The sequence below is a fragment of the Sparus aurata genome, chromosome 19 (genome assembly GCF_900880675.1).
Source record: "Sparus aurata chromosome 19, fSpaAur1.1, whole genome shotgun sequence".
Lineage (NCBI taxonomy): Eukaryota > Metazoa > Chordata > Actinopteri > Spariformes > Sparidae > Sparus > Sparus aurata.
Window position 1 is genome coordinate 8,801,285 of NC_044205.1, and position 12,461 is coordinate 8,813,745.

The window sequence follows — 12,461 nt, forward strand, 5'->3', positions numbered from 1 at the left end:
CGCTTTTCTCGGTTTGGCTAAGCAGTTCAGAGTTAAGTCCTTAACTTTGTGTTCTGAGCCCCACAAAAGTCATTGCACATGAAATAATGTGCTTCAAAATGTGTGTTCACTTAACTGTTGTATGTTTTCTATGTTGCAGCGCATTTTTTGTTGACTAATGACGCTAATGACTACGTGCCGACTGTGAGGGACAGCCAAATAACACATTTTTATTAGGTTGAGAGTAAACACTGCCTATCCGAAGCGCCTGTATTAATGCAAGACACAGAAGTCATATGCCCCGGCTGTTACCAGCTGACAGACTGCCCATCGAATCTTCGTTACCAATCAGTCTCAAACCAGTCAGAGCTATTCTCACCACGAGGCGGTCTAATTTAAATATGGCTCCCTCCTCGCTCATAACCTCTCCTACTCAAAAGCTGTTGCGGAATGTGCTGCTGGGAAGCTTGTTGCCACCACCCAGCTTCCACCTTTTTCCTATCAGGGCCCAAGGTTAGAAAACTTTATTATAACAGTAAACATATTGTCTTCCTTGTGGCTCAATCTGGTGCACCCTGGGGGGATTTTCTGCATTGTGCTTTCTGTTTTGGTTTAGCATGCCGCTTCATTTCAGCGAGTCAGGGAGCGTCGGCGCCAAGCATTGCTTTATTCCATTTGATGCAATAAATGGTTAAACCTATGGCGAGAGTGTTCCTGACTGAACTGCAGTCTTTACATCTAAATGTGATAGATAACCCATTGTGTCTGCACCGCACAATTTCCCTTCCCTCGCCTTCTCATCGGCCGTTTTATTCAAAGTGAATCCATTGTTGAAAAAAAAATAGTTGACGACTTGAGCATTCTAAATTGGAATGATTTGAAGTTCAAATGATATCATGGGTCACTGTTGGTAAAGTTAAGATGCTTTTTGACTGAGTATGAAATCCTCGGATTAATTGTTCCAGTCTGACTCAAATCAAACTGTGACTTGAATTCACATTCTTGACTCTGCCCCACCGTGTGATCATTGCCTCCATGTCCATTGTAACTACTTTGCATCACTCCAGACGATTCATTTGGTCGTGCAGAGGGTTCACACGGTCACAGCTCTCGGCTCCGACAGCGGAACAGCGTTTGCCGCAAGCTGTCGTTTCCCCCATCGCACATATAAAATCCAGACCGGCAATAATGTATGTTTTACGTGTCTGTCTTTCGGAAATTATTGTTATGTTTTGTCCTCTTCCTATTTTGAGGATATTTTATTTTCTTTGTGAATTGGATAACCGTGTGTATTCGTTGCAGGAAATTATGAAAATTCCTTGAGGTCAGGTTGTTGTATGGAGAGCTTTTAGTGCGTGGTCAGTGCCCCGGTTGGTGTGTGTGTGCACCATGTCTCTGGGAGGTTATAACGGGCTCCGTACGGGCCACTTTGTGTTTATTTGCGTGTTCAAGGCCATGTAATTTGTGTTTACAGTATGTGAATTTATCCCCACTCTTGTTGACTGTGGCTAGTGTTCCTTCTAAGCAGCAGATAGGCAGCCTAAAATTAACTGGTTGGTCTTTGGTTTTTGCAGAAATATCTGCTTTTTGTCTTTTTTAATCTGTATCTTCTTCTCTCCTCTTTCTCACTCACTCTGCAGGAGGAGGACTTTCAGGAAATGGTGACGACTGGCCAGATGATGGAGACTCAATACGGCCATCTTTTCGAGAAGGTCATTGTCAACGATGACCTTTCGGCCGCCTTCGGCGAGCTGCGGTCGGTGCTGAAGAAGGTGGAGACGGAGACTCACTGGGTTCCAGTCAGCTGGACTCACTCCTGAGATTCAACAAACTGTATAAAGGGAAAAGGGATTTGACAGAAAATATGCAGGGTTTATTTTTTATCTTTCAATGTCTGCTGTGGCTGGTATAGCGGGGGGGGTGTAACAGAAATAAAGCAAGACGGCACCGGACGGCTGTGCCACCATACCTGAACTGCACAGAGCTAAAAATAAGCTTTTGCTTGGGATTAGGTTGGACTTCATCCTTAATGGTCGTCTGGACGTGGTTCTCCAGGTCCGCCCAGATCTGACAGGGGTGAGGCTAAGGACACCTGTCCAGAATAATGAGCCTTGGACATTGATCCAGGTCTGGGTCCCCCATACATCTGGCCATGAGTTTGAGCTCTTTGGTCCAAACCAGAATGTGGAACGAGCCTGGACCATCACAGCCCCAGCAGTCCTGCCAGCACATCATGCCAACTGTCTTGAGTGTATGTGTAACATTAGACCATTAGAAAACAAAGGGATTGACATATTTCTTCTTGGTGCACAACATACATGCATATGTCTGTAAAAGAACCTTTTTCGCGGGGAGGGGGAGGACATGTTTGCATTCTGTCTCACTATATTTCTTTGCTTCTGTAATGCTTCCATGACTGTTGCTCCAAACAAAACATTGTCAGGTACACTCTCAAGAAAAGTACAGTAAGTGTAATTATATGTAAGAGAAATTTATATATTCTAATATCGTCCGGTTGTTGTTTTTTCGCATAACTTTTTATATACATATCTGGACTTGAAGCGCAAACTGATCTCAAGCCACGGTAGACACGGTTTTCACACAGGAGGCGTCTCTTCTTTCAGACAAGTGTTTTGATTTCATCACCCTGGTCTAGTTTTTCCCTCTACAAAGCACATAGAGAGCCATTTGAGTTAGGTGTTATATATTCCTTTTAGGAGCATTTTGAAAAAGCCACTCTTCGTATGAAGGTGCCCAGCATAACAGCTTTGCCATTTAAAAGTCCCAGAACTGGACACTTTTGGCTGCTTGCTAGAAGAAAATGTTCACAATTGTGTTTTATTAGGGTGGAGTCTTTATTTTTATTCACATAAAAATGGCTTCAGCAAGGCTGCTAATAGAGGGTCCACAGCACACTTCCAGGATTTCAAATCAGACAAATGGTAAGTAGCCGCTCCTGACTTTATGAGCATTAGAAGTTTTATTGCTATTTTGAGTCTCCCATTCCCAGTCTATCATGCTCCTTTTTCACTCTGTACTTTTCGTTTAGAGATACTTCCCAGTAGGTTCTGGTACACATAAGATTTGCTGTGTTATTTTCATTAACAACATGCAAACAATAGCTTTGATAGATCCTGGTTCATTTGCTGCCAATGTAGCAGAGCCTGATAAATGATTTTTAGGGGGGTTTCTTGCCGAGTGTGAGATGAGAAGATGGGCACCGCTTTCAGGTTTATATATTATGTGTGGAGCCGAGATGAAATTAGCTTAGCGTACCATAAAGAATGGAAACGGGTAGTAGTTACCAGCCTGGCCTTGTCCGCATTTTTAAAAAAGTATGCTCATTAGCACAAAAGTTGTGGTTTTATGAGGTTGTTGTCAAACTTGTTGTTTGTGAACCAGATATTTCTTTATTTGCAGGTGTTAAAGGTGCTGCTACATATATTTCTTAACTTTAAGTTTAAGTTTTTGAGCGAGCCAGAGTAGTTGTTTCCCCCTGCCTCCAGTCTTAATGCCTATAAGCTAATTACGTTCTGGCTCTAGCTTAATATTTAACCTACAGATGTTAGTGTGATTAAAAAAAAAAAAAAAAAATCTTCTCATTTAAGTCTTAGCAAGAAAGCCAATGATATTTCGCACAAATCCCAATTTTTATGTTTGTTTTTGTTTTGTCTTTTTTTTTTTTCAGTTTTTAACAATTGGCCACCACACTGTACACATCTTCTTTTGCATTTTGCATATACACTAATTGTATGTCCAGCTCAGGTGGCATTGTCCATTGTTCATTTATTTGACCTTTTTTTCTGTGGAACCCAAAACAGGCCGTAGGTGGAGTTATTTTTTTTCAGCGCTGTTATTATTTTGTTATCAAGATAAGCCCCTCCTGTGAGAATGAGTTAACTTATCTCTTTATCCCTCTCTAATTTCACAGCCTCTTTCCGGTTATAACAAGATGTATATATTTTAAAGTTTATTTATAGCTTTCACAGACAATACCAAATGATGCAGGGAAACATTGACAATGGAAACAAATAATTGAGATTCTCAATCTCAAGTTAATGAGGTACAATAACCCATTATGAGGAGAAAGCAAACTGTCAACTCGGGGAAACCGCAAAACTGAACTTGTGATCTGGAAATAACAGCCTTTTAAAAATAACTGCACCTACTGTATGCTGGTTGTCAGCTTTCGTGGTTTTTCACCTACTATTGATTTCTATCCATTTTTAAAAAGGGTGAAGTGTTTATGCTGGGGCAATAATGATAATACACATTTCAAAGGGATCTTTACACACCTCAACACTTTACTTTGCCTGGAGTTTTAAAGTCATTTTTGTGTCATATTAAGTTCCCTTTTCATATAAAAAAAAAAAACGGAAGATACCCTGTTAACCTCGAGGAGACGTGCTGCCGGCACAAGGTAAACCACAGTAGATCAATAAATCAAGTTTCAAGCACACCAGGATACAACTAACACTTATTTTACGTTTTTAAGTTGTGTTGCAACTTCTTGTTTTTATTGTAACCGTTAATAAAATAGTGTCAGTTGAATCCTGGTATTCACTTTCCATCTACTGTGTTCCTTCACCTCTTCATATCTGACCCCTCTGTCATTTATGTTCTTGTTCAGAATCAGATTTGTATAGTCTCCAGAAAATATTTTTAATTTCCTGCTGTAAATGAAATGCTGTTTATGAGGCAAGTTGTATGAATTTGCATTATTCTTGATAACTGCTACATTTTATATTAAAGAAAATCCAACTAGACTTTGTGCTTCCGAGGTGTTATAAAAAATATATATATATTCCAGTGTTTCTGGGATCTGTGCCATTCACATCCATCGCTGTTCAGTTTCGAGAAAAATGTTCCTTTCCTCTCAGCTGCACTATAGGAGTTTGCTCGAGAGTGCGAGGTTGTGTCAACAGACCTTTCATCTTGTACATGAGAGCTCTGGAAAGTAATTCATTCATTTAAATTGGCTGACAAATAGACATGAAAAGTCAGGAAACTATAGATATTATATTCTTGAAAAAATTACAACCACTATCAATCTGTGATGGAAGATTGCCATCAAAAATGCACTTGTCTTCAGACAGATTCCATTAACATTTATGACCGATTATAAACTCAGTGACAAAAAATGCAAAAGATGATGATAATTAATGTTTATGCAAATATGAGTTGGGTGTATGTAGATAAACTCAGAGGTGCCAATCATAATAAGATAATAATTCCGTCGTGTACCATTGGGGGGAAGATTCCATTAACATTTATGACCGATTATAAACTCAGTTACAAAAAATGCAAAAGATTATGATAATTAATGTTTATGCAAATATGAGTTGGGTGTATGTAGATAAACTCAGAGGTGCCAATCATAATAAGATAATAATTCCGTCGTGTACCATTAGGGGGAAGAAAAAAAATGAGAAGAAACAGCGGCAAAGGAACTTTAACCGCACTCGCCTCGAGTGAAAGTTTAAGCCACGTGCTTCAGTCTGTATGATTCATTTTATTCTATCCTAGTTCTGAATTTGACTTTGTTGCACTTTGATTTTTATCTTTACACCAGTTTTTCCAACTCAGCTGAGCACAAAATCATACTTCAGATTCTTTCAGATTTTTGGCTTTTCGACATTTTTATTTTTTTTTTCTTTCTGGACGCGCAATTTAATACGTAGGTAGGTGGAGTATGAGCTCCTAATAGAGACGAGATGTTGGATCAAGATTGAACGAAGGGGTCTGCTGAAACCACCAGAGCAGCGCAGCCCAATTAAACCCTTGTGTCCTGCTACAGATGTGTGCCAAATTGCTAACTCAGATGTCACTGGATATTTGAAAACAGTGGCTCTGTGAACAGGGAGGGGGCGGGGGAGTCAGTGGGGGTGGTAACAGGGGGGCTCTTGAGAAGTCCATCCTCCGTCCAGCAACCCACTGGAGGATTCTACAGGCCTCCGCTTGATGAGATTCCAAAAAAACATCCCCCACCGGTCCAAATCAGGTCGCTTAACCTTCACATTTCCTCTTTTCCACAGTGCTCACTTTGATGGCTGCGTGCAGCGGGGTTTACAGCCAAGGTGGATAAGGATGCAGTAAGGAGGAGGCGGAGGAGGAGGAGGAGGAGGAGGTGGTAGGGAAAGTCGCCAGTTATTCCACGTCTTGCTCGCTGCACGTCTTTCCCTCACTCTGTCCGTCTTCTTAATTAGGATAACAGAGTGACGGAGATAGACTCAAAGGCTGCTGGCGTTACGTACAGGAACATGGCTCCGGCCCATCGTGCCGTCTGACCGAAGGCAGAGTTAAGTGAGTGAGTAGGTGAGTGAGCAAAGTTTTCCCCCTGCCAAAAGCCATCAAGCTCAATGATCCCTGTTTAACACGAGACAAATGCCACCCCGCATTGTCCCGGGCAGCTTGGACAGGGAGGTTGTGGAGGTTCTAAGTGAGTGTAAATTGACCTAACTTCCTCTCGTGTCGCACTGCAAGAATCTCGTGAAGGAGCCAACGCAGCTTGTGCCATGTCTCCTCTGTCCAGTGTTTCCGAGAGACTCTTTTTTTTTTTTTTTTTCCTTCACTTCAGTGTTCTACATATTACACTGGAGCTCATGTCTTCATTCACCTACTATCTCATTCCCTGCTGCTTGTTTTTTCATATGTTCTCAGAGGTGTCAGGGGGTGTTTTGATAGCACTTCAGTTCCCCTGGCAGGGAGTAACCCTAACCCCAACCTTTCTTGGTCTCACAAGAAGTTTTTCTGTGACAAATGATGAGCGACTGATTCAGTGTCATCAAAGGTAGTGATGGACGTAATGTTTTTTTTTATTTTTTCAGCCTGCTCCTTAAAGAGCCCAACCGTTGTCAGAGCGACGGGAGCGCTGCATCAGCCCGGATGCTGTGCCGCCTTATTCTCTTTATCTGAGGTCAACAGAAACACGGTTTGGCCGATTAGGTTTCCCCAGAATAACAATAACAACCGGATAACGAAAGGCCATGATCAGCCACATATGTTAAGGTACTTTAGATCCGACATGATGTAATACCCAAAAAATACGATGTGTGTTAATTTGGGTCCGTGCATATGATCAAGAAACGGAACGGTGGATGGCATCGCCCCACAGTCAGTCGCAGCAAAGGAAAGAGAGGCTTCCATAAATCTTCACATAGCCGTACAAGAGTACGCCTGCAGCCCTCGGCTGATTTAAGATAACAAATGTCTCGGCATCATCATCCGTCTTCCTCCGTCAAAACTCCCTGATAAGTGAGCTGCCATGTGGGGAAAAGGCCAACAATGGCTTCCCCAGCTCAGACATTAACGCTGGCCAAATCAAAGACCTGCGCTGCGTCCGCTCCCCTGTCACTCTGTTGACTGCAATATTTTAACAGAACATATTAGGGAATCTGAGGATTTATAGTAAGTAAAGTTTGCCTTTTATCTCTGATCCGGCAGATTAACGTTGTGCTGCGGCAGAGTCTCATGAATCGCTCTCTTTCTTGCCCTTTCGATGTATTTACTTTCATGTCCGTAAATCCGCGGACTAGCCGGACCCATTGTTTAGCAGATGAGGGGGCAAAGCCAGACGTGCAAGGAGAAGGTAGGAGGAGGAGGAGGGGTGAGCCGTTTAAGCAGATGATTAAATAATCATCCTATCCCGGGACCAGCAACATGTCAGAGGGTTTCCTTAAATGTCCCTATTTGGCATTTTGGAAACCATTAAAGCAAAAATGTCACCGTTTCGTGTCACGACATTCACCGCAATTACTTGATTTACTGCATTAAAAGCCACAGTATCCTGAACAGGCCTCGATGTGACAAGTCCGCCCTTTTGTAGAAGACAAATTGTCCGTCATGAGCATCAGAGGTAGGGTGAGACGGAGGCGGACTCAGGCTCCTGCTGAGATCTCTCGTCTCTTTCGTGAGTGTTTGGTCCTGACTGAGCCTTTCTTTCTCAGTCCCTCGCTTCTCTTTCTTCAGCTCTCCACTATCCTGCCTTTGTCCAGCCTTTCATGTGGCAACCCAATCCACTGCCACGGGTTTACTGCAGGAGCCAGCCAGCTATGCCGCTCTGTTTTCCCAATCCCGGGGTAAATGCCCTTGACCATAGGGAGACTGCTCTGTAGACTAGCGGGGCTTTAGGCCAGGAGCTTCTGCCCACTCTGTCTCCTCAGCCTAATTAGCCTCACCATTACCTCATGTCTGTAGGCAAAGGTCTTCGGGGCATGTTACCTTGAGCTGTATTTCTCAATTACAGGACTCCAGGAACCGAGAGGACGGGGACCGAGGAGTGAACAGGGGATGCCCTTTATTCCGCCACGGCCTGAAAAACACCTCTTCACCCTGATGAGGATGTGTGGAAATCATAACAACGCGCTGGGGCCTAATAGCCGTAGCGCAGTTGCTCATTAATGCGGGTTGGTGTATGTATACACTGCCTTGTGGGGCTGCGCAGCGTAACTCAACTCTGCCTGTGTGTTTTGAAAATTGGACTGAAGGGTAAAGGTTCATCTGGAGGCTTCCCCGCTGAAACATTCCTCCCGACACATGTGGAGCTAAAGCAGGGCACAGGGGGGCCGAGGCCGCACAAAGGCGTTGACTATGTTAGAAGGAGATGGAAGCTGTCCACCTGTATTTTCTTAAACTTTTTTTTTTTTTTGCTGCCTTCCCCCCCGAGTCTTGTCGGCCAAGCAAAGCAGTTTTAATTAAAAGTCCTCTGAACTGTCATCTTTAACGTTAGCGCTCGGAAGGTCAAGACCTCCCATGTGTGCGATGCAAATTTGTCTCAACATTGCCTGATTTCCCCGAGTCGGGGTGAGTAAGAATGAAACCAAATACCGCCCGTCCTCCAAATGTGTCTATTTCCATTGCATTCTTTTAATAGCCTGTATTGCCCTTTTAGGTTTCCAGCAGCGCTGTCATTTGTGCGACTTTGTGAAACACATGCAAATGTAAGTAGCAAAACAGTGTTTTCCCCCCATCTTCCAAACCATACACCACTCAAATGGAATGCAGCAGTGCATCCAGCTTGGGCATGAGAGCCCAGCAGCAGTAGCCATGCTGGCCCTGTGTAATGATGGTAAGTGGATTACAAGGAGGCCCTGGTTACTGGTCATTAATATTGAGTCTGCTAGAGTTACCTCCATATGGCATCAGCTCCACCACAGGGACTGAGCCCTGGACCTCCAAGACACCTGAGAAGCTCACCGCTCTCTGAAATTGAAAGGGACCTCAGGACGATCAAAAGAGATCAGCGAGGGCAGTTTTTGTTTTTGGATTAATAGTTAATTATTAAGTAGGCTTTAGTTTAGCGATGACCTCACCACTGTCAGCTTTATAGATCTGTGCCGTTTCCGTGTCTGCGAGGAGAAAGGAATCTTGTATGCGGTGCTCTCAGCATTGATGAAAGAAACTTCAACAGTAGCATCATTTTCCATACACAGTGCCCTACCGAGGCTAGGTCACAGCAGTAATTAGAATGGCAAAGTCATTTCAGTTCATTTGAACGGCTGTGATGAGTGGATTCGCAAATTACACATGAACGGTCAAACGTTTGACTGAACAGAGAGCCTGAGAGACTCAAAATGCCAGGATGCACCATTCACTGTTATTCAACTCTGCTATGTTGGAGTACGAATGGCTCCATAAAAGAGGAAGGGCACAAATGCGTCCTTTGATTTAACTGTGTGAACTTATGGTACCATTAGCAACAACCTTGCTAACATACTAGCTAGCAGAGTGATAGAGTACTCCAGGGATGAGGTACGTTTGTCAGCTAACCTGGAAGTTAGCATCACCCTGGCACACCTGACACAAAAAAGCCGGTCAACCTGTTCATGCATACCTATTGGAAACTCCATGATCCCCTTCCAGAATATGCCTCAAGTATGCTGAAAAATGTGAACTTTTGCCGCAGATTTCAGACAGACCATGCGCAACGTGTACAGTAATACAGCATTTTTTTATTTTTTTTTTGTGAAAAAAGTTAAACCGAATGTTTGGCTAACATTACGTGGCATTTACGTAAGTCGTTCAAACGTCTTTTAACAAAGTATTTCACACAGCTGGTTGCACAGACTCTGGTGTCATGCATTATTGGTCCTCTTTTTCCTCCATGGGCGTTTAAAAATGTACAAAATGTGATTCTCTCTTTTGATAGTTAGGCTAAGTCCTTCTATAGTAAGTAAGATCAGTATGAGATCATAGCACCTCTGTTTAATCCTACGTTCATGTCTGCCAATAAGTGATATAGATAGTTTTATGTGATTTATTCTATATCTTATATCTGGTCCTGTGTATAGCCTTTATGGATTTTGCACAATGGCTTTAATTGTCAGATACATGAACATTACAATACAATAACATGAAATACATACATGATCTTCACGGTTTTGAGCTGAAAGGAGGAAAATGTTGGAATCCCCATAGAAATGTGAAGACATGCCTGATTTGACACACTTTAATTCCAAAAGGCAGCGTGTCACTGCATAAGAATCGCTTTCTAATAAAAACAGAGTCACATTTGACGAGCTCCGTGTTCATGAATGTAACACCCCTAGAGGTTGACAAAATGTATATCTGTCTGTTGATGGGGCTTCCCATCGCGCGCAGAGACCTTGTAACATCAGGTTGCTATTGCCGCGTTCCGAGAAACACGGTGACATGTTAGGAGCTTTTGGCATCTCTGTATCAACACTGTGCGGGGCTGACAGAGGTTCAACCCTAGATCACGACAATCACAGATGTACTGCTCAGCTTGTTCCCAGAGCCTAAAAGCCAAGGCCTGAGCCCTGAACCTACACACTCCGCACTCCATGTTTTGACATGTTGTCATCCTTTTTTGGGGGGGGGGGGGGGGGGGGGGGGGGACGGTTAGGTACGAGCAAGAACACAGAGTGGCTGCATACACACTCGCTGTCTACCTTTTGCATTTCTGATCTAAAGTCAGTAAAAAAAAAAAAAAAGCCTTGTTGAAATTCAAGCCGACCTGGGAGACATGATGGGAACCCGGATGATCCAAGGGAAGGATAGCATCAAACAAAAATCTGGCAGAAATCATTTAAATGGGCCGAATGGGAGAGGGGAGCGGGACTCTATTCTTTGCAGAGGAAGAATAACAAAAAGCAGTGTGATTTTGTAATGGGTCACATCCCTTTACGAGGTGATGTAATTTCCAATAAAGAGCCATAGGTCCGGTGAGGATGCCAGTATATCCTGGGTTGAGCAGACAAGAGTCTGGGCTACCAAGTCGTGTCCGGGGCCAGGCCTTTGTGCACGGAGGACAGATCTGTGGAAAGGTCGGCGCTACGCAACACGTTAAACTGTCAAAGCTGGTCGTGACTCACATGAAAGAAACCATATGACAGGCTCTTAGACAAACAAACCATAAAAAGCGTTTCACCATCGCCAGCTAATAACAGTTTTTAACCTCAAAGCGTGATGACTTTCGGGACCCCGCGATTTTGAGGAAACACAGCTTGAGGCAAATGGCAGCCGACGGGGGGAATCTGACGAGCAAGGTGTCAGGAAAACGGGGAGAGATGCTGAGGCCTTGTTAGTTGGAATCTGGAGGCGAGAGAGAGCCGGAGGGAGCTCTTTCCAGCAGTCCACCGGAGCCGGCGTGTCATGTGTTAGCAGGTGTTGATGGCAGGGAGTGGTGCTGCGCTGGCCCGGGGAGCAGTTGAGGTTTTTTGGCTGCAGACAACAGGCCCTAACGAGTGACGCTCCGCAGGGGCTGGTGTACAGCTAGCCAGAGATTGAGAGAATAGAACCCCCCCCCCCCCTTTAACTGAAGCCATCTGAAAGGAGGAAATGCCCACAGTCCAAAGTCTGGCTGCCTGGCACTCTGACCGCTACGCAGTCCTCCAGAGAGGCTCCCGCCGCGAGGCAGGACCGAACCGAGCCTCCCCCCAGTTTGTGCGGCGGAGCTCACACGCAGGCCACAGACAGACTGATTGGTCCTGCGAGCTTTGTGATTAGACTGCATTGTTAATATTGGAACGGCGCGGACTTTGACTACCTTTCCTCGGCTCGTTGAAAACTTAGAGGCGTATTGTGTTTCTGAACGTTTTTTAAGGCTTCAAAGTGGCCAGTGAGCGACTCCCTCGGGGCTGCAGCAGCCGTCCTTTTGTCTCCGAGCACTGGAAAAGCCTGCCGTTTGTGAACAATAGGCACGTGATGGCGTTACCTGATGCTCGGGCTATGTCTGTTGCATGAAAGGAAAAGTTTACCCAAATATGAAAATTACTTTAAGTGCATAAAAATTGTCTATTCAAATCAATTTGAGAAGGCTTCTTTTTCTTTTTTTTTCTCTAGCGTTTCGAATTCACTGCAACACCGTTGCGCCGTGAATTTCCACAAAGTAAAACTTCATCCAGCTCAGCATCACGTGATCCGCTGTCCTGTCAACAGCGGGACAGTGAGTAGATAATAAGAGTTTTTTTTTATTTTCAAGTGAACTCATCCTTTAAATACCTTCCAGTGACTCCTCCGCG

The 12,461-nt window shown here is 44.0% G+C and overlaps 1 protein-coding gene across 1 annotated transcript in view; it reads left to right on the forward strand.

Annotated features, from left to right (window-relative positions):
• The window catches only part of odad2 (outer dynein arm docking complex subunit 2), a 204,766-nt gene that overhangs the window by 139,417 nt on the left and 52,888 nt on the right, over positions 1 to 12,461 (forward strand). The window contains exons 17-20 of the mRNA XM_030398319.1: positions 1,620 to 1,697; positions 5,410 to 5,437; positions 6,127 to 6,135; positions 9,891 to 9,906. Of these exons, the coding sequence (XP_030254179.1) occupies positions 1,620 to 1,697; positions 5,410 to 5,437; positions 6,127 to 6,135; positions 9,891 to 9,906 (131 nt within the window). The remainder of the gene's footprint in view (positions 1 to 1,619; positions 1,698 to 5,409; positions 5,438 to 6,126; positions 6,136 to 9,890; positions 9,907 to 12,461) is intronic.